Genomic DNA, 23,194 nt, shown 5'->3' with positions numbered 1-23,194 from the left:
AACTAGCACCAATATCGTCAATAATGAGGAAATATTTTTCATGTGTGATTCAGATATACTTCCTTCAAAAGAAGAGAAAAGCAAGACTCCACCCATGTTTCTGTGCATTAAAGTGGGAAAACCAATGAGAAAGTCCTTTGCCACTCACACTGCAGCCATGGTCCAGCAGTATGGCAAACGAAGAAAGCAACCAGAGTACTGGTTTGCTGTTCCTCGGGAGAGGTGAGTGTGAGCTAGAATGGGAAATCTGTTGGTCAAGTAGATTCTAATTGCATCTTGATTTTTAATTTAATCTTGAAATAATTTTATTCTTTTTTTTTACATCTTTATTGGAGTATAATTGCTTTACAATGGTGTGTTAGTTTCTGCTTTATAACAAAGTGAATCAGCTATACATATACATATGTTCCCATATCTCCTCCCTCTTGTGTCTCCTTCCCTCCCTCCCTATCCCACCCCTCTAGGTGGTCACAAAGCACTGAGCTATCTCCCTGTGCTATGCGGCTGCTTCCCACTAGCTATCTATTTTACGTTTGGTAGTGTATATATGTCCATGCCACTCTCTCACTTTGTCACAGCTTACCCTTCCCCCTCCTCATATCCTCAAGTCCATTCTCTAGTAGGTCTGTGTCTTTATTCCTGTCTTACCCCTAGGTTCTTCATGACATTTTTTTTCTTAAATTCCATATATATGTGTTAGCATATGGTATTTGTCTTTCTCTTTCTGACTTACTTCACTCTGTATGACAGACTCTAGGTCTATCCACCTCATTACAAATAGCTCAATTTCATTTCTTTTTATGGCTGAGTAATATTCCATTGTATATATGTGCCACATCTTCTTTATCCATTCATCGGATGATGGACACTTAGGTTGCTTCCATGTCCTGGCTATTGTAAATAGAGCTGCAATGAACATTTTGGTACATGACCCTTTTTGAATTATGGTTTTCTCAGGGTATATGCCCAGGAGTGGGATTGCTGGGTCATATGGTAGTTCTATTTGTAGTTTTTTAAGGAACCTCCATACTGTTCTCCATAGTGGCAATAATTTTATTCTTGAATAATAAGTTTCTCTTAATTGTACATTTTAGAATTTCTAGAAGGATATTATTTCAGTAGCTTTCTGCTAAAGGGTGTTTTCAATATAGTATAGCAAATTTGAGATCATCATAGGTACTGTGTGCCGAACCACTTTCAAAACTTTCTACCCAGTTGAATTTTAAATGAAGGAAGATTGAGATATTCTAAAGTGCCAGTAATTGCAAGTGCTATTCTGTTGGGAATAAAGGAATATGATGGAGCAGATTCAAACCCCAAGTGCAATAGAGAGGCATGATTTTAATTTTAAAGTGTCTGTTATTCTGGGGGGACTAAAGATTACTTCCGCCTTATGGAGAAAAGTATCTGTGACTCACAGCATGAGAAGTGTAACATGAGATTACCTGGGTGTGCTCGAGGGGCTATATACCTCTAAAGAGATTTGTATTTTTTAAAAAATTGCCAAAGAAGAAAATTTATTGGTGATGTGACAATCTAGGATAGCAGGGATAGTGACATAGACATTCTTCAGCAGTACGTCACTGAAGACATCTTTATAATAGAAATATTTAGGAAACATTATTTTTAGAAAAAATCGTTTTTCTTTTGTATGTAATAGAATAAAAATTTCTTTACAAAGGCCTTGCAGTTAGTTTTCAAAATTGTTAAATCCACACATTTTTCCTTCTCCTAACTAGTCATCAAGGCATACTTTTTGACTAACATACATACCAAGAACAAATACTCACTGAGCTTCCATAAGCATGAATTTTTTTTTTTTTAATGAACTTTCCCCCTGATATCTCAGTAGTGAAGAGGTAATTTCATTTATTTATTTGGCTGCACTGTGTGGCTTGTGGGATCTTAGTTCCTCAACCAGGGATTGAACCCACGCCCACGGCAGTGAAAGCACCGAGTCTTAACCATTGGACCACCAGGGAACTCCCAAGCATGAATTTTTAATAAAGTAAAATTAAATTTCAAGCACGAGCACACCTTCTGGCTGATTAGTACCCAGAATGATAATTCTCTTCGAGTTGCCTGATTTTAATAAGTCATAGTTTAATGTGAAGATAATTAATAGGATTTTAATGAACAAATTTGTTAATATTTTTTCTGGCTTAGACACAGAGCCATGTTTACATAGACGTTAAACATAACCTGTTTCCTATTTACAAAATACACTCCTGTCCTGTGCTTGCAGCCCCAATGCCATCTCCACGAAACTTTAAACTAGGGACACTGAGGAGAGACAAAGAAAATTTGTGTCTTTCACATTTCTTCTGTTGAAATATTTTTAAATAATAAATTTCTGAAGCCCTGTTAAAATCAGAGTTCTAGAATCAGATGTCATAGATGGACAAACTGATTTTAAAGGTGGGGAAAACAAAGCACTGAAACTTTCAGCCACATTTAGGTTATGTGGATTCCTCATCTGTCAGGAAAACTACCTATCATATGTTTTTTTCTCTGGAGAAATATACTGTTTGTAATATAAGGACATTAGGATTTTTCAATTTTATTATCTTTAATGAGACTTGTGCATACCAAGGAATCTTCTAGAGTAAAGTTTTTGCAGTCTCACACATGTAGTTATTTTACTGTCATTCTTTAACCCAGAATAAGTCTGTAATGCTGAAATAGTACTTCTCTTTGACCTCATACAGAGGTGGTTTTTGTGAGCTTTTTAAAGTAGGTCACTTGTTGAATTCTATTACATTGTGTTTTATAGTGTCCATTATTTATTTGTCTTTGGCTAACAAATAACCTGACATTCTTAGTTTTCTTTCTTAAGCTAATCATTAATTAACCAAAGATTTTTCCTGGGAGACATTATCTCACTATGTTAATGATTTTTTGTATAGATGTTAGGAATTTTTTTTCTGTTGTTCCTTTAGGTATTTTCATCTCCACCTACCCTTAAGAAAACCTACATTTTAGTTTAAGATAGGGAAAGATGAAGAAATTCTATAGTTAGCTCCCACCCAGAACTCCAAGTGCACAAGAAATAAAAGTTCATTTTTATTTCCAATTTATGAAATTCTTCAGGACTTTAAGCTCAACGAAGTCCTTAAGGAGCTAGGAAGTGGCGTGCAGTGCTTTTCTCTGATGATAATTTCTGGATTCCCTTGCTACATCAAACTGAGCATTTCTTCTTGCCTTTCTATTTAATGGGTCTTCATATCATTGGGAGTTTCAGCAGCAGAGCGAAGTCGCCCTAGCAGTGGCTTTCTTTCTAGGTCATAAGGTGCTCTCATAGACCTTCTGTGTGACAGTGTACTCTCATGGGCAGGTCTCTTTGGCTCATGCAACGCACCGCAGCTCCTTAATGTTTTCCTGTTGACATAAGTTCACAAACATGTTTCACTATTCCTCTCTATTGTTCCTAATCAACAGCAGATTAGATGATACAGAAGAATGGATCAGTGATCTGGAAGACATAATATAGTGGAAATTACCCAATAAGAACAGCAAAAAGAAAAAACTTTAAATGCAGGTAGTTTAAAGGACCTCTGGGACAACGTCAAATGCACTAACATTTGCATAATAGGGGTCCCAGAAAAAGAAGAGAGAAAGGGGCAGAAAACTTTTCTGAAGAAATAATGGCTGAAAACTTTCCTAACCTGGGGAAAGAAACAGACATCCAAGTCCAGGAATCACAGAGAGTCCTGAACAAGATGAACCCAAAGAGATACATACGAAGATATAATTAACAAGGCAGAAGTTAAAGAGAATTTTGAAGGTAGCAAGAGAAAAACAACTAGTCACATACAAGGGAAGCCCCATAAGATATTAGCTGATTTTTCAACAGAAACTTTGCAGGCCACGCTGTGTGGCAGGATTTATTTATTTATTTATTTATTTATTTATTTTTGCGGTACACGGGCCTCTCACTGTTGTGGCCTCTCCCGTTGCGGAGCACAGGCTCCAGACGCGCAGGCTCAGCGGCCATGGCTCACGGGCCCAGCCGCTCCGCGGCATGTGGAATCTTCCCAGACCGGGGCACGAACCCGTGTCCCCTGCATTGGCAGGCGGACTCCCAACCACTGCGCCACCAGGGAAGCCCAATAGTGTAGTAATTTTAAATATCAAGGTGATGGAGTAGGAAGACACTGAGCTCATCTTCCCCCATGAACACATCAAAAATACATCTTCATGTAGAGCAATTCTCACTGAAAACAAACTGGAAACTGGCAGAAAGACTCTTGTACAACCAAGGCTGTAAAAAATGATCCACACAATGTCAGGAAGGGAAGAGAAACGATCAGGTCAGGACCTGTGCCTCTAGGAGGAGACACAGAAAAGGAAGGAGATTACATGGGCTGGGAGATCCTCCCTGAGGAGTGAGCGGTTTGAACCACATATTGGGTGCCCCTGCCCTGGGGTCCAGTACAGGGAAGAGGATACCCCTTGGCTTGTTTGAAGACCAGTGGGAATAGCAGGGGGGCTGCGAGGAACTTAGACTCTGCTCCTGAAGAGCACGCACACACTTGCTTTCTCCTGAAACAAGGCGGAGGAAGCAGACTGAAACTGCTCAGGATGAAACTGCCCAGGATGCTGACTGGTTTCCCATGGGCAGTTTCCCATGACCACTTCAGTGCATGCCTGGGCCCCTCTTGTTCTCTGATGCAGCTCCCCGCTAGGGCTAAGGCTGCTCTTGCCAAGGAGAGCCCACAGTTGTGGGGAAGGAGCCAGCTTGGACCTGGCCCTGCCTGTGAATGCAGAAAGAGGAGCCATTCCTGGTGCTCATGGAGCCAGCAGATTGCGTGTGGTCTGGAGCACTGACTGGCATAATGGGACTGCCCCAGCAGCTGCCCTGGCCCACTCCAGGTGCCCGCTCCAGCCTCTTGCTCCAGTGCTGCTCTTCTTTGGGGCAAAGGTGCCGATGCTGGGAGCAGGGAGATCACACACTTAGAGGGAACGGAACCAGCTCAAACCTGAACCTCAGTGCTTCTGCTTCAGCACCTTGGGACCTGCCCCTGCCCCTGCCCCCAGTGAGGAAGTGTCAGCCACTGAGCACAGGAGAAGCCCCAGCTCACACCTGGCTCTGGCTCTGTTGCTTCCATCGCCAGCTCCACCTCCCACCAAGGTGAGAGCTGCCAGCACACCCTGGGGAAAGACATGACCTGTGCTCATTTCATATCTAGCTCTCCCACCAAAGCCACATGCAGACTGTGTCGGGATGCTTCCACACAAGGGCATCCCTTCAACACCAGGATAGGTAACTGTTTGACCTAATTTCACAGAGACAGAGAAAGTTGTTTCAAACAACAGAACAAGAAAACTCCCTTGAAGAAACAACTAATGAAACAGAGATAAATAATTTACCAGATAAAGAGTTCAAAACATTAGTAATAAGAATGCTAACTGAACTAGGGAAAAGAATGGATGAACAGAGTGAGAATTTTAACAAGGAACTAGAAAACAAAAACCAGTCAGAACTGAAGAATTACAATAACTAAAATGAAAAACATACTAGAAGGAATTAACAGCAGACGAGGTGGTACAGAAGAACACATGAGTGATCTGGAAGATAGAATAATGGAAATCATGCAATCAGAACAGCAAAAAGAAAAAACTGAGAACAGTTTAAGGGACCTTTGGGACAACACCAGGCATACTAACATTCACATTATAGGGGTCCCAGAAGGAGAAGAGAGAGAAAAGGGTCAAAAATGTATTTGATAAAATTATGGCTGAAAAGTTCCCAAACCTAAAGAAGGAAACATATATCCAGATACAGGAAGCACAGAGAGTCTAAAAACAAAATGAACCCAAAGAGACCCCACACCAACACATCATAATTAAAATGGCAAAACTTAAAGAGAGAATTCTAAAGGCAGCAAGAGAAAAAGAGTCATGTACAAGTAATCCCCATAAGGCTATCTGCTGATCTCTCTGCAGAAACTTTGCAAGCCAGAAGGGAGTGGCGTGATAAATTTTAAGTGCTAAAAGAGAACAACCTACAACCGAGGGTACTCTACTTGGCAAGACTGTCATTCAGAATAGGAGAGATAAAGAACTTCTCAGATAAGCAAGGAGTTCATAAATACTATACCAACTCTAAAAGCAAATGTCAAAGGATCTTTTCTAAGTGGAAGAGAAAAAGCTTTAACAAGAAGAATTTATAGAAAAGGAAAAATCCCACTAGTAAAGACAAATATATAGTAAAGGCTGTGGATCAACCACTGAAATAAGCCAGTACGAAGATTTTTTTTTAATTTTATTCATTTATTTTTGGCTGCATTGGATCTTTGTTGCTGTGTGCAGGCTTTCTCTAGTTGCGATGAGCGGGGGCAACTCTTCGTTGCGGTGCGTGGGCTTCTCATTGCAGTGGCTTCTCTTGTTGCGGAGCACGGGCTCTAGGTCCGCAGGCTTCAGTAATTGTGGCACACGGGCTTAGTTGCTCCGCGGCATGTGGGCTCTTCCTGGACCAGGGCTCGAACCCGTGTCCCCTGCATTGGCAGGCAGATTCTTAACCACTGTGCCACCAGGGAAGTTCCAGTAAGAAGATTAAAAGACAAAAAGTTGTAAAATCAACTATAACTACAATAAACAGTTAAGGGATAAACATGAAGATGTAAAATATGACATCAAAAACACAAAATGGGGGGGGTAAAAATGTAGATCTTTTAGAATGTGTTGGAACTTAAATAATTACCTGCTTAAAACAAGTAAATGTAGTTATAGGTCAACATACATGAATCCCATGGTAAACACAAATCAGAAATCTACAATAGATAACTTTGTATGGTGACAAATGGTAACTAGATTTCCTGTGGTGATCCTTTCCTAATGTATAAAACACCAAAGCACTATGTTGTACACCTGAAACTAATATAATATTGTAAGTTATACTTCAATTTGAAAACAAAGCAACAACAACAAAAATCCCAACATTATTGCTCCTAAAGGAATATTTTATCGGGAAGATAATCCTAAATTGATAAAGTACCACAGGCAGTCAGGTTGTTGTTATTGACAAGCATCTATGTTTTGCACCTTTACTTTGTGCGAGCCTGTGCCAGAAGCTATCTGATGTCTAAGAAGACAGAATCGTGTCCTGCCCTGGAAGAGGTATGGAGCCTTGGGCTGCCCTGCTCTGGCCAATGGAATAATGAGCCCCCAAATTGGACTGAGATGAATGAGAATCCCTAGGATTGTGGGCCCTAGAATGAGATACATTATCCATTTGAAACATGATTTCCTAATTTGAAAAACGGGTCATGGTGAGGGTTAAGTAACTAGATCATAGTTGCACAATTACTGAGTGTGTACGTCCTGGCAGGCACTGGGCTGGTTATAAATAAGTAAGACTGGGAACCTACCCTGAGGATCTTGTGAAAACAGTTTCTTGCACTTTCTAGAGACAATATAGATTGTATTCCAAACATTTGGATACTCTTCTATATAAAAAAATACAATTGTCTTTTTTCCGTTCTTAACACTGAGATATTTCCTTTCTTAGAAAGAACCAATAATTCCTATTCAAATTAAGTTTTCTTTTTTTCAATTATTTATGGCCTCAATCTCTGAAATGTTTCATAATAATTGATTTCATAATATCCAGCTTCTAAAATAAATAAGATGGAAATGGAGTTAACAGTGGGAATTATGTAGAATTTACCAAATCATGTATAAATGTTTAATCCAAGATTAATTAATTGGTTAGTGTGATTTGTGTAATAAGTAAACTAATAAGAGAGGGGAAGGGGGAAAGAGAGAGCCCGTGGGTATTTTTAAATGTGTTTAAACTTGAAAATAATTATGCTAAGATAGTTTAAGCAACACTTGAACATACAGATAAGTGGGAGGGGAGAGGAAGGTAGAATCTATTTTGCAATTTGGTTTTTTCCCCACTTAATATGTTATGCATATTTTCCACATTATGTACTACCATACTATTTTATGTATACGAACAATATAATTAGTAGCCCCCATTATGTTTCCTGGTTGATTTAATTATGTTTCTGCTTTGTATATAAGGTTATTCCAATTTTTTTTCCATTATAAGCAATGCTATATTAAACACCTTTGTAAAATTCTTCAGCTTGTCTTACCAAACCAAAGGATACATTTAAGGTGTTTAAATACAGGCTGCACATGAAAGTGTGTGGCAATTTATACACCATCAGCATGAGTGCCCTTTGCCCCACATACTGGGAAATTTAAGTGGTATGATTCTTTATCCATTTGGTAGAAGAGAAAGGAAGCAAATGTAGCTTTTTAAATGTTTTATTTTAAAGTTGAGTGAACACTTGTTATATAACATTTGTTACGGAGTCAAGTCAGTAGTGGCCTGAGGATTTTTATTCTGTGTGACTCTTTTAATGAGAAATTAATTTATACCTTGATATTTATATTTTGTAATATATATTTGTTAAAAGTTATCTAAAATACCATGTTTCTGTAACCTGTTTCTAATTGAGATCAACAAGCCCTTTGTTTTACGTGGGATAATTAACATTTTGTGCCTGCCCACATTTAGAGTAAACTCATCATATATGTTAAGTTGATTCTGTTTTAGAAAGCGTGGTATTTCCTTACATAATGTCAAGAATAACTGAAGTTCCCAAGCACTTTATAATGGTTGGGATTTTTTTTTTAATACTTACAAAATTTAAGTTATGTACCCATGAGCACACAGGTGTCTGTCCTTTTAAAAGGTGCTATCCATGTCATATGCATATTTCTCAGATCCAATTTGTGAGCAGTAGGTACTTCCTGCAAGTGTGTGTATTCTCTCTCCAGGGTTCTCCATGGTTGCCTACCTCAGAAAGTAGAACCAAGTGTTCAAGCCCCCATTTTTAGGAAGGGTGCCTTTTCTTTAGGTCAGCATTTCCCCCAAAGATATTCAGTGGAAAGCTCATCCCATGGATAAGTAAGTAATAAGTATTTCATATTAAATATGTTTCATTGCTAGTCCTTAGCTCTATCTATAGTTTCATGCTCATAGTTACTGTTTTCTAAATTGGATTTTGTAGGACATAATATTCCATATTCTGATGGAATATCAGAAGATATTTCATCTTCTGAAGATCCAGGTACCTTATTTTATATGACTATTATTGTGAACACAGCACTTTATACGTAAACTATAATTTCCGCTTCTCTAGTTACTCCCCTTAAAATCTATTTTTTTTTAAATATTTATGTATTTATTTACTTGGCTGCGTCAGATCTTAGTTGCGGCACGTGGGATCTTCATTGCAATGTGCGGGCTTCTCTCTAGTTGTGGTGCGCGGGCTCAGTAGTTGTGACATGTGGACTTACTTGCTCCATGGCTTGTGGGATCTTAGTTCCCTGACCAGGGATTGAATCCGCGTCCCCTGCATTGGAAAGTGGATTCTTAACCACTGGAACACCAGGGAAGTCCCCCCCTTAAAATCTATTTTGTACCTTATGGCCACATCTTCTAAAAAGATATTTTGATCTTGTCACATTGCCCCCCAAATATCTTAAGCCTTCAGGATTCAAGTCTAAACCCCTTGTTTGCTTTTAAAAGCTCTTTGCAGACTGACCTACCTTTCTAGCTTTTTCTTGATCTGCCTGAATCTGGGGTTTTACTGGAATTAGTCGTTTTATGGGCTTTTCGCAGTAAGTCCAGAACTTTTCTAGCTTGGCACCTCTAAAAATACTATATTCTCGATTCAGGTGGTTCCCTTCTTTTCTCTACCTGCATAAATCCTTGTTTCCCCAAACAGTACACCCTGCAGTGATCCCTCTCTAGACTGATAATTACAGCCCTTTCCCAGCCTGCACTTGACGGGGGAACAACCCTCAGGTACTGAGGCACTGGGGAGAGGAAGTGAAGTCCGGCACCTTTTCCCCTCACAGGAGTGGTCATCCCCAGTTTCTAGATTCAGGCGTTTTGGGGACTGAAGCCTGTGGCAGAGTGTATTCTGTTTCACAGATATGAAAGTATATGGCATTAACGAAGAATTTATGGCTTAGATCAATGGGTGCCAAACTTAGCTTTGTAATAAACTCATCTAGAAGCCTTTAAACATACAAAGTACCCAGGTCCTTCCCTGAGCATCCTACTGCTTTGGATTAGTGAATCTGCGAAGCATTCTCCCCTTTGTGATAAACAAATAGGCGTTACTTTGTTCTTATCTGACTTTAACGTTTTGCAGCATTTGGCTCCACTGACCATCCCTCATTTCTTTAACACCTTCTTTCCTTCTATCATCCCTTCCTAGTTTGTTTCTTCATTAAATGTCACCCTTTAAATGACTCTTTCTCTTCCTCATTGTATATACAATTGCCTGCACCTAATTCTTTTTATTATGTGCCAGTCATTTCCAGCTATCTTTAGTCTAGAACTTTCTACTGAGCCCCAAACACATATATACCTAGTAACCTTCAACATTTGGATCATCCATTGGATCAAACAAACTCAAAACAGATCATGCCTTAAACTGGGCTTCTTATTTCCATTTTTTTAAAGAAAAATTTTGTTCATTTTCCTTAGGATTTCAGTCTTACCCGTGCCACGTGGGATCTTAGTTCCCCGACCTGGGATCGAACCCGCGCCCCCTGCAGTGGAAGCATGAGGTCTTAATCAGGGAAGTCCCCTTATTTCCATCTTTGTCCCTGCCACTGTCCCCCTAACTCCTGCTTCCTGTTTTCTCCATCACAGTAACTGCTACCACAAGCCTTTCAGTCCCCAAAGCCAGAATATGGGCATAATCTTGCTTCTCAGTCATCTCCCCACATTGTTCAGTCACCACATCCAGCTTATTCTATCCATTTAACATCTCTAGGATCTCTTGCTCCCATTATGACCCTTCTGTGTTTCAGTGTTAAGAAACATGAATCAGACTTATTAGCTGCTTGCTTGGGTGCCCACCCCGCTACCCACCCCACCTAAGTGCACAAATTAGTTCAAATATCATCTCTGAGAACTTCCCCTGTCTGGTTTAGATGCCGCTCCCCTATACTTTCACCTCTATCATAACACTTACTACATTCTTCTAAAAATGTGGACTACTTGTGGCTTTTTCCTCCTGGACTTTGACCTTCTGAGGGCAGGGACCAAGTCTTATGACACTGTGTCCTAGAAACAGCATACGGTCTAGAATATAATATATTCCTAAATGTTAGTTGGATGGGTGCATGAATAAATTAGCCTATAGTCTAGTAGACAAAAATGCTTAAATAACTTATCACTTATAATTAAAATAATGCATAGACTTTATATAGTATTTAGAAGAATATAAAAAAGCAAAAAGAAAACAAAAGTTTATAATTTTGTTACACAAAGATAACTACAATTTATCTTTACTTTTTTAGCCTTTCAGCCTTTTTCTATGCATGGATTAATGTAATGATAGTGTATATATATACAATTGTGTATGTATAGATATACACACACTTTTTTGTAAACTGCTTTTACTTAAGAGTATCCTTCTCTGCCATTAAATATTCTATCTGCATGCATTTAGTGAGCATGCATTACTTTTGTTAACGAGAAGTAAAATCATTAAAAAAATTGATTCTCCTACTAAACTCACTTTACAATGGGAAGATAACCAAGTCCTAAGGACCCTCATGAAGACTAAACAAAATGCTCTTAACATTTTCCTTAGAGAAAAAAGCGTGAATTAAGGAATCACAGACTGACCCAGTTTTCTGCCATGAAATCTTTAACCATAGTTAATGCTAGATTTTCTGATCAAAAGTTATCTTTTAATGGGGTCAGAGCTAAATTGAAATCTTTAATAACTGTCAGTGACAAGAAGACCATAGTGCTGAATAATCTTTAAAGTACTATACTTTCTAGAACAACTTAGGCCATACTTAGCCAAACCAGGTATGTTTCAGAATACAAACCTGGTGATTTTTATGTCATACTGTAGTCTTATAATGATGTTTTAAGGTGAGAATGTCACTAATAAAGACAAAATTCAAAAAGGTGACCAAAATAATTCCTTAAAGGAATTATCTTTCTCTCTTTGTGTTTAACACAAGTGCAAAGTTTGAGGAAACTACTGAACAAATATAAGTGATAGGATTATTAGTTACTTATATAAATATTCTCACTTCTTTTTTTTTTTAATACTTTAAAATGGTTTGAAGTGATCTTGCTTCCTCTCATTCTTTTCCTGGTCATTTTACCTTTGTTTCACTGACTTAAAGTTCTAGCAATTCATCATCATTTTCCAGAAGCACCTTGTTAGGCAGCCACCCATCAGTAACTTCACTAACCAGCTTTGGCAGATGCCTTGCGTTAATCAGTGACTCTGTGGCCAGACCTGAGCACGTGAAGAAATAACCCCTTTTTAAGTGAGTGCTCTCCTGTCGTGGCTGTGCTTCCTGGTGGAGGAGTGAGCGCCAGCGCTCTGGAGAGTCGCTTGTCGCCTGTTTCCACTGCAAGATAATTAGTTCCTGCCAATGGGTGCTGCACATAGCGTTTGGGAGTAAGTATGCAGAAACAGTGATTATTGCAACCTAAATATTTGCAGGGGCCAGATGGAAGGATGGAGGGAGGGAAGCTCAGGGGCCACTGTTAACTACCTGCTCTGGGAATCAGCTGCTCAGTAACTCGCGACCTCCAACCTAATGCTGTTATGTGGGAACGTGAGCCTGGTGTTGCTACATCTTCCCATCTTTTTCAAAAGAAATAGAATTGTGGATTATGTGTGTCAAATCTCCCTGATATTACGGTGTTAGCCACTGTTTAATTTAAGAAAAAAATATGGTGAGCAGTCTAAAAAGCACCCATCTGCTGCTGAATCCAAGCCACAGGCTGCCAACTGAAGGCCTCCAGCATTGATATTAACATAAACTTTTGGGTTTTACTTATCTTTTTAAAATATTTATTTATTTGGCTGCACCAGGTCTTAGTTGCAGCACGCGGGATCTTTGTTGCTGCATGCAGGATCTTTAGTTGAGGCATGCGGGATCTAGCTCCCTGACCAGGGATCGAACCCAGGCCCTCTGCATTGAGAGTGCAGAGTCTTAACAACTGGGCCACCAGGGAAGTCCCAGTTTTTACTTACTTTTGAGTGATCCTTTTTGTAACTGTAACTTTTGTTTTGATAGTGATTCTCAAAAGATTCCTATTATTTTTGGTGAACTAGAACAAAGAAGCTTATTTAGTTGGTGCTTTTTAAATAATGTTTTCTTTTCATAGACACACAAAGAACCTTTAAGAATGGGCATTACATCAGGGCATTACTAACCGTTGATTTCATCTGGAGTTGTAGAATATTGGCTCCAGAAGGGGCCTTACAAGCAAGTAAAATAACCCCTTTCTTTTTTTTTTTTTTTTTGGCCATGCCACATGGCATGCGGGATCTTAGTTCCCCAACCAGGGATCGAAAATGCGCCCGCTGCAGTGGAAGCACAGAGTCTTAACCACTGGACTGACAGGGAAGTCCCTAAAATGACCCCTTTCATATAAGGACCTTGGGTCAGGCCATTGAGGGTGGGTTTTAAAAGATGTTAGTTTTCTAGTAACAACCTCTGTGGTCAAGAGTGCTTTGCATTACTGGGTTTCTGTGGCTCTATTCAGAATGGAGGAGTCTGGGAAGGTTTTAGGCCAAAGTGCATTGAAATATCTTTAATTTACAATCAATACAAGTGAACAGTGGGACTGCATACGTATATAGTTAATTACTCTCTAGGTCACATTCTTTCTCTCTTCTTCCCTTTCCTTATCTTATTTCCTATTCTCTGTGCCATAATGTACTCTGAAATATATTTTTAATGAAATAGTTATTAAGTTATTTAGTGGTTCCTGCTTATAGTTTGAAATCAAGTGGGTGATTTAGGGCTTATATCTTGCTGTGTATTGCCCCAGTTTCTTTTCTTACCGGTCAGGTGACCTTTGATAAGACAAGAGTGCCTAACTGCTTCTGGGTCATTTTGGTCAAGTTTGTTGGTTTATGTGGTAGCAGGATTTTAGAGAATCACACGGAAGGGACTTTCTGAAAGATCTGTTCGAAAGTAGAATGAACTTATACACTTAATGCTCCAGATACCTATATGAGGAGCTAGGTTTTCTTATTTTCATTTTAGAAGCTCAGGGAGATGAAGGACCTTTCTCTAAGCTTCCAGCTGATAACAAGTGGCACCAACTTGGGAGGTCAGGTCTTTAACTTAGAAATGTGTGCTTTGGGCTTCCCTGGTGGCACAGTGGTTGAGAGTCTGCCTGCCGATGCAGGGGATGCGGGTTCGTGCCCCGGTCCGGGAAGATCCCACATGCCACAGAGCGGCTGGGCCCGTGAGCCATGGCCACTGAGCCGGCGCGTCTGGAGCCTGTGCTCCACAACGGGAGAGGCCACAACAGTGAGAGGCCCGCGTACCGCAAAAAAAAAAAAAAAGATATGTGTGCTTTTTGTACTTTACCTCACAATTATGTTTAAAAAAAAAAAGGGAAAAAAGCAACAGTAAATAAAATCCCACCGTAACTAGTAGTCTTGTCTGATAGCATAGATTATAATCATACCTAAAATCCATACACCTAATCTATGAATAGTTAGAATAATGTTTTGTTCCAAGCATCAACTCGGATTTGTCATCAGTTTTTATATCCCTCAACCCTACAGCTTTGTCAGTGATGGGCTTTTATGAAATAGTAAAACCAGGACAGAGGGACTGACCATAAAGGAAATGGTGAAGCATATTTGGTCTGGACCAAGAACTGACCTGAGGTTAATACCAGGTCCGCCCCTAACATACTGTGTGGCCTTGGGCAGGTTAGTTAATCTGTGTAAGCATCTGTTTCTTCCACCTTTAAATAGGACCGATAATTACAGTGGCTACCTCCTGAGGTTATAGTGAGAAATGAGCTTGTCCATGCACTAAATGAAAGTTACTTGTTACTGCTGCTGTTGCTTCCTTTCCTATAATTGGCAGTGCTTTCTTGCCTCTAAGGTAAGCCTGCTGCCTTCTGAGGACCTTTATCACTTACCTTCAAAGAATTTCTTCTTCGGAGATGACAACTTTATCTGCTAAATGGGGATTTGTAGCTTGAATATGGTGTCTCCTTTGGGGTGAATCTCTAAAGGAGCCTTGAGGCTTATGAAGAAATCTGATTAAGCCTAAATTTGTAGTTAGACAGAAAACCTGAACAAAGCTTGAGTGCTGGGTTTTGGTATTACCAGTTGCTGGATGGGTGGGGATTATTTTTGTGCCTGGAGGAGTGTGGATGGCAACCTTCTCCCCATCTCCACTGCCTCGCCTGGGCTCTGGCCTTGATCATCTCATGGCTGGATCACCATTGTCGCCTTCTCCACAGAGCCTTTGTTTCTAGTCGGTTCTATCTCTTCCTGACCTTCCCTACTTGGCTCCACAGCAGTCTTTCTAAACTGAAGATCTGGCCAGGCTTCTTCCCTGCTGGAGCCCTGGGTGTTGTCTAGTGGTGCTTCTCGAGCTTTGGTCATTCACTTCCTTTCCAATATCCCCATATCTGCAAACCATCTGTACAGTATACTGTTTACTTAATAGTTGTCTTCAAAGGATTTAGATCAAATTTTTTTTTTTTACTTAGGCTTTTCCTGAGCAGTAATATCTGTGAAATCTGAAGTATATAATATGCCAGTTGCATTTCCTCCTAATACTCTTTAAATAAATACGTAACTATGAAAATGGTTTCCTCTGTGTATCCTCTGAAGTCACTGGAGCTGCCCCTGCTACACTTTGGTAAACAGTGGCCTCAGGATAAGGTCAAAGCATTTTATCTCATGCCCAGGACTTTCTGTGACCCAGTGACCCGGCCCTTCTGGCTTTTTTTTTTTTTTTTCCTTTCCTGCCATTCCATTAGCAAAGAGTAAAACTTGCTCTTTCATTCTACCTGTCAGGAATTCTTCCCCTGCCTGATGAGTTTCTATTCAACATGCTCATCCCCGCTCAGATGCCCACTGGCTGTGTTGTTGGAACTGTGTTAGGAATTTTTATTTCTCTCAACCTGCTCGCTCTAGGGCAGGGCCTGGATCACTCTGGGCAGGCACTGCATCTCAGCAGCTTTTCCCTGTCACAGAATCCTCTGTCAGAAGCCACCAGTGACATGACTGCATTGCCCCTCTTTCCCTCTGCCATGTCCAGTTCGACCTCCTTCCGGCATCACCCTTCCCTTAAGATGCAAGGTCTTTTTACACATGTCCCCTCCAGTAGAATGCAGCTTCTCTTCCTCCTGTAACTGGCTCTTTCTCCTCCTTCAAAACTCAGCTTTGGGGCTTCCCTGGTGGTGCAGTGGTTAAGAATCCGCCTGCCAATGCAGGGGACACGGGTTCGATCCTTGGGCCAGGAAGATCCCACATGCCGCGGAGCAACTAACCCCATGCACCACAACTACTGAGCCTGTGCTCTAGAGCCCAAGAGCCACAACTACTGAGCCCGCATGCCACAACTACTGAAGCCAACGTGCCTAGAGCCTGCACACCGCAACACCGCAACAAAGAGTAGCCCCTGCTCAGCGCAACTAGAGAAAGCCGCTGCACAGCAGCAAAGACCCAACGCAGCCCCAAAAGAAACAAAAAACAAAATTCAGCTTGCGCTTGGCCCCTGGGAAGCTGTCCCTGACCCCAGTGTGGAATGATTCTCCACTGGGCTTACCTTTGTCATCGCTCTTCTTAAAATAATAATAATAATAAAAATTATTATATATAATATTATTATTATTATATTATGTATATAATAATAATAATAATTAGAATGGATGTTGGAGCAGAGATACAAGAGCATATGGCTGGAGCAAAGAGCACATTTGGGAGATTGGCCTAAGGAGTTTGAAATTATCCTAAAACCTACAGGGAGATGTTGGAAGGATTTTACACAGCTGGGTAAAGTGATCAGATTTGCATTCTATCAGCTCACTTCTACTTCCCTGCCACTTCCTCTTGGCTTCCTTCCAGGACCACTTCTACTGCTTCTTCCTTAAGTCCTAGCTTTTTCCAGGACCCAGTACCTGACCTGTGAGGTCCGTGCTCACACATGTTACTGCAGTTACTGCTTCATGAGCACGTAGTAGCTAGCATGGTGGTATTACTGGTAATCATGTTGGCTTGGCCAGAGGCCATAGATAGTGTCCTGAGGTAACTGAGGCCAGAAGCTCAGTGACTCATGGAGACCACAGGGTGAGTCACTGAGTTTTAAAGAAGCCATCAACAGGTTTTCAGAGGTCAAGAGAAATGATAACAGATACTGTTGAGAACTCACAATAGAGTTTGAGGGAATCCGCTTCACTGAAGTAGCGAAGGAGGGAAGAAGATTTAAAAACCCCGCCTCCTTCCAGACGGTATCTGAGGCAGGTTTAAGAAAGGGCATATACTAAAAGGTTAATAAAATCAGGAATGAAAAGGAGTTGGAAAAAAAAATGCATAACCCAGATGTTAACAGTACAATCTGAAGGGAAGATGAGGTATAGGAAGGAGGTTTTAGGGAGAAACAAAATCTTGAGGCTTATTGTTTAAGGAAGTGCAAGTAAGTTTGTGGATTAAGATGAAGGAGATAAAGGGATGAAGGAGTGGGGTGGGAATAGTGGAGGGAATCCACTAAGGAGGGGGTAGTTCCTTCTTCTGAAGAGAAAGGCCATTAAGAGGGGCGCAGAGGGGAGTGCATTACTAGAACGGTACAACGGAGAGTCCTCTGTTCAGGCAGGGTGGGTGGGTAGGAGAGCAGGGGTGAGAGCTTGGGAAAGTAGAGGTCTGGAATAGCTGCTGTGCGAAGCAGTGAAGGAAGAGAGCTAGAGGGGAGTAGAGAATCCCAGGAGGGAGGGTTTCTCCTGGCCAGTGTGAGGTGCCCTTGACTTGTAGTGGATCCATTAAGCGCCCATAAGCAAACTCAGCGACATGCATCATCCCAAGGGAGCAGTTAGAAAGATGCTGTTTGTTTCTGTGGCCAGGCATTTGGAAGGGCAAGTGCAGTAGAAGGATCAGAAAAGCTGTGTGCCTCCAGGGGGCGGCGGTGCAGGTGAGGTGGAAACACTGGCCTGGGGGCGTGTGAATCCAGGAGGGGCTCATGCTGGGGAAAGAGGAGGGCTGAGGGTCAAGGTGAAAGTGGAACCGGTATAGTCAGGAGGAAGGAGTGGGTGAGGTGAACCCAGAGGCGCTAGGAGGGGAATTTTCAGAACTTTAGGCCTGTTTCCAGAGGGCAGGGTTCAGTTCTGGGAACTAACCACCAGGAAAATCCAGTTAAGTTAGCCAAAAAGAGCCATTCCAAGAATTAGGTTAGATAAACTTCAATAAACTTAGTGCCACTCTAATCTAGCAGGAGAAAAGATGAAGTCACATCCTCTTCTCTTTGGTCTCCAGGGGCCTGAGAATTAAGCAATAAGATTGGCTCCAAGTGAACTTTAATTTTCTCTTGTGGAACAGGCCATTTTAATTGTTCACGCCTGCTTTTCCCTCAGAGGCATCGCGTGAGGGCCCTCTCTACATGAGAGAATGAGGCGATTTTCTGCAGGAGGCTGTAGTTGAGGGAAACTGGGGTGTGCCAGTGCCCTGGATGTCTGAGAGAAGAGACACGAGCACTTCCCATCAGGTTGCCCCATAGCAGAACATACTTCGGAGGTTTGCCATCTCACCTGAGAGAGAGGTTTATTCCAAATCTCTTCTCTTGGGACTTCTCGAGGCTGGGGCGACTTCGCTGGCTGCAGAGATAAAGCCCACCACCTGAGAGAGGTGGGAGGTCGTCCAGGGCTCCTGCCCTGCCTGTCGCAGCCAGTGGAGAACCATTCCCAGGAGCGTGGCTGAGGTGAGGCGGCCGCCCCGCGCTGTTCCCCGAGCATGGAGCACAGTGCTGGCAGCGATGTGCACCTGTGCGTGCAAGGTGGGGGAGCGGGAATGGGGAGTGGGCCGCATGTGACCTAAGGGCCACTCAGGGCATCTCATGCTTACTTAAGCTTCGCTAATAAAACCCAAAGCCAAGGAAGTAGTTGACCTATAGTATGAGACCTCTGTCTGTGGACAGGTACAAAAATGTACCATCCCCCTTAGGGTTCAGCATTCACAAAAGAAGAGGCAGTCAGCTTAGACTGGCTGGAACATTTCCAGAGATGGGGTGTTTGGGCACATTAATCTTCTGAGCCTCAGTTTCCTTATCTTTAAACTGGGCATAGTAACACTTGCCTCTTAGAGCTGCTGGGCAGTATGAGGTCCTCAAGGCAGGGAATCACATCTTTTCTTTTCAGGTAGCTGACATATTTCATCAGCATTGCTTAAAACAGAAGGTTGCTTCTCTGTTTAACATTAAAATTGTTATGACTTTGACCCTCTTTTCTGTGGTGTTTTGAGAATGCCTCTTCCCTGCTTTGTAGATATTTCCTTTTGTGGTAAGTTCAACAAGCCCAGTGCTGGCCCTGGCTGCTCTTGACCTTGCTGCAAAATAGGCCACTCACTCTGGCAACAGACGATCCCAGAGGCTTGATTCACCACTCACTGGAAATCCAGCAGTCCCAAGAGAAGAGATTTGGAATAAACCTCTCTTACTTGGTCATCCCAGATTCTTGCCCCGGGTTGACATATTTCTTCTAGAGAGAAAGGCACAGGGCAGGCAAGAATACTTTGTGCCAAAACTCACCTCCCCCCCAGCCCCTCACTTGTTACAGCTCCTGGGAACTCACACATATGTGTATGACATATGTAGCCATCTCCTTCCATAGTATGCCCACTGTTTTCCCAGCAGCACACCATGCCCGCATTTACCCGCTCCTAAGATAACCATGGCATTCATGTGGATCCCAGGTCATGAGTCTAGACCTGGCCATTCCCCCCACCCCCTTGAATAGTTTCTCGTCAAGAAGGATGGGGTGGAAGAAGGGGTATTATACTTTCCTAAGGTCTTACCTCTATTAGGACCACCTTAATTCATCAGAGATGCTCTGATAATCTTGAACTTTGAAAAAGAGGTATTAGGCCCACAATTCCTCCTTCTTATACAGATCTTCCCTCTCACCCACCTTCCATCCCATCCACCCGCCCAGTGGGCTGGAGGAAAAAGTTGTCTTCCTCAAGCAGGGAATGTTCAATTATAACTTCCTCCAGAATAATAAGTCCTACTCACCTTGCATCTACATAATAACAAAGATCGCTCAAATGGTTTCCCCAAGCAACTTAATGTCTTTGTCACCAAAAAGGGAAGTGACTGGCAATTGCTAAGATTGGATCTCACCTTAAAATCTTTACTGACCTGCAGTTTTCACAATTTATATTTTCTTATAATATCTAAGAAGAAATGAAATCTTAACTTCAAATCTGTGCCTCATCCCTCATTCCCTTGCAGTCTTACACAGGGGTATATGTCAGCATGAGCTTTCAGCATTTCTTGGGATGCTTTTTCAGTGTTTATGCTTGTACAGTGACTTCTCCTTTGAGAGTAAAATGTTAGACGATAAACGAGCAGTGCTTCATGGAAAGTAGGTTCAAAAGTGATAAAAATGTGTCTTGTGCCATAACCAGGAAGTTAAGTGGGAAACAATTCAGAAATCGATGTGGGATAAGGGGAGGACTTTGTAGTGTGGTTCAAAGAACGCTGATTGCCCCCTCAGGAGATCTAGTCCTGGCTGTGATGCTGATAGTAGACTTCGGAGCCCCCATTCTCTTAACATCTAAGGAGAGTTAGTTGGATTAAATGATATCCTATATCTCCACCAACCCTAATATTCCAGAAGGTAGTTCCTCAAGGTCAGGGTCACTGGCACATAGTGGGTACACAGGAAGTATTATTGAAGGAAGCGATGTGCTGCAGCCAGGGACAACCAGGAACACACCTGAAATTGAATGTGTTGGGTTGACTTGTTGCAATGAGGGAGAATGCACTGCATGGGACCAAGGGCCATCTCAGTAAAAGGGTGCTTGAAAGGGGTCATAGGATGTAGGTTTATGTTAGGTGATTCGAGGGATAACTTAAAGAAGTGGGACTTTGCTCTAGATTGGAAGCTGTCAGGAAGCAAAGGTCATTCTGTGATTGAGCATATTATAAATCGTATGTAGAAGGAGGAAAAACCAGAGAGGCTAGTGCCATAATCGGTAAAGAAGCACAGTCATTTATATTAGCCAGATTAGAGAGATGTTTGGTCATTTTTGTGGTTGGACAGTGTTTGTGTTAAATATCAGACCTCAGTGGTCTCGTTTCTGTCATGATTCATCATGGTGGTAGAGTGGCTTTGCCGGATGTTGATGCTTTGTGAAGTTGTTAATGTTCAGCGGGAGAATACCAGGGCCTAGCTGTGAGGGCCAGGCCAGTTTCTCCCAACACTGGGCCCTGGCCGGTAGCAGCAGGCTAGCTCCCACGTATCAGGGACTGCTTTCCTCTTTCTCACAAATAAGCTAGCCAACAAATATTTGGAAGTGATTTTATTTGATGTGGATAAGCATGTAATAAATGTGTCCTTTTCCAAAAGTTATAGAGTGAAGCATATTTGGTTCTCAACTTTTTTCTAAAATACAGTTAAGATGGACTAACTTTTAGGTGTTAGAAGACTAAAAGAGTTAGAATTATATATATATATATATATATATATATATATATATATTTTAATGTATTTATTTATTTATTTTTGGCTGTGTTGGGTCTTTGTTGCTGCACGTGGTGGGTTTTCTCTAGTTGCGGCGAGCGGGGGCTACTCTTCATTGCGGTGTGTGTGCTTCTCATTGCAGTGGCTTCTCGTTGCAGAGCGTGGGCTCTAGACGCGCAGGCTTCAGTAGTTGGGGTGCGTGGGCTTAGTTGCTCTGCAGCACGTGGGATCTTCCCGGACCAGGGCTCGAACCTGTGTCCTCTGCATTGGCAGGCGGATTCATAACCACTGCGCCACCAGGGAAGCACTAGAATTATATATTTATCAAACCTTTCTGGAGTCATGATTTTTCCTAAGTTAACTTTTAATAGGAAATGTCATACTACATGTTAATAATAGTTCGGAGATTCGAAAGAGTATACATATTGCTGGTAGGAGGGCAAAAAATGATTCCGTCCCTAAAAAGGGCAACATGATATTATATATAAAAAGCATAAGTGAATTGCTCCTTTGATAACACAGTCCCACTTCTGGGAATATGTCCTACAGCTCTACCTGTAAACGTGCAAAAATGACGTACCAAGTTACTCATCACAGCATTTGTTATAAAACCACAGTCTTGGAAAAAACTCAAGTGTCCAGCTGGAGAGGATGGTTACATAAACTATGATAAATCCACACAGTAAAGTACTGTGTAGCTATGAAAGAAAGAATGAGGAAGCCATCTCTATACTGTTGTGGAAGGATATTCAGGCTATATTGTTTAGTGAAAAAAGCTAGATAGAGGATAGTACCATCTTTTGTAGAAATGAAAGACAAAGAGAATCTATATTCATATTTATTTCTATCTACAAAAATAACACTACAAGAACACACAAGGAATAATAAAGTGGTCAACTATAGGGGAAAAAGGTGGACCCAGAATGTGATGGACAGGGATATGAGTGAGATGGAAACTTCTCGTTATTTGCCTTTTGAAATATAATTTTAATTCTCAAATTATAAAATGTACTACCTAGTCCAAAAATTTAAATAATTTATGGAAAGATATATATATATATATATATAATGCAATATATCTTTCTTCGACCTCATTCCATTCCACAGAGATAACCATTTTGATCAGTTTCTTATATAGCTTTTCAGAGTAGTCCATTGTATTAGTCAAGGATCTCAAGAGAAATGGAACCGAGAGGATATGTGTGTGTGTATAAAATATATGAAAACTGGTAATTCTATATTATGGAAGAAAAGGCATAATTAATATAAAAAGGAAAAAACAGCTTAGAAATACATTTGATAGTGGTTAATGTTACATTATATAAAGGCTCTCACATATTGAAAAGAAAAACATTGACTCCACAATCACAAGCAGCCAATTCATGAAAGCAGCCAGGGAGAAAACATTTAAGAAGTGTTCAACCCGGGCTTCCCTGGTGGCGCAGTAGTTGAGAGTCCGCCTGCCAATGCAGGGGACGTGGGTTTGTGCCCCGGTCCGGGAGGATCCCGCATGCCGCGGAGCGGCTGGGCCCGTGAACCATGGCCGCTGGGCCTGCTCATCCAGAGCCTGTGCTCCGCAACGGGAGAGGCCACAGCAGTGAGAGGCCCGCGTACCGCAAAAAGAAAAAAAAAAAATGCTTAACCCACTACCACTCAAAGAAATGCAAAGTGAGTCGGTTAAAACTTAAA

At 41.4% G+C, this 23,194-nt stretch overlaps 1 protein-coding gene across 4 annotated transcripts in view; it reads left to right on the top strand.

The window, feature by feature from the left end:
* The window catches only part of NCOA7 (nuclear receptor coactivator 7), a 152,086-nt gene that overhangs the window by 109,302 nt on the left and 19,590 nt on the right, over positions 1 to 23,194 (top strand). For all 4 annotated transcript variants that reach the window (XM_082633321.1, XM_082633322.1, XM_082633323.1 and 1 more), the window contains one exon: positions 54 to 222. In XM_082633321.1, coding sequence (XP_082489447.1) covers positions 54 to 222 — 169 coding nt within the window. The remainder of the gene's footprint in view (positions 1 to 53; positions 223 to 23,194) is intronic.

This window comes from Mesoplodon mirus (genome assembly GCF_964341445.2).
Source record: "Mesoplodon mirus genome assembly, chromosome: 10".
NCBI lineage: Eukaryota > Metazoa > Chordata > Mammalia > Artiodactyla > Ziphiidae > Mesoplodon > Mesoplodon mirus.
The sequence above is the reverse complement of the archived record's forward strand: the minus strand, read 5'-3'. Positions and strand labels throughout refer to the sequence as shown.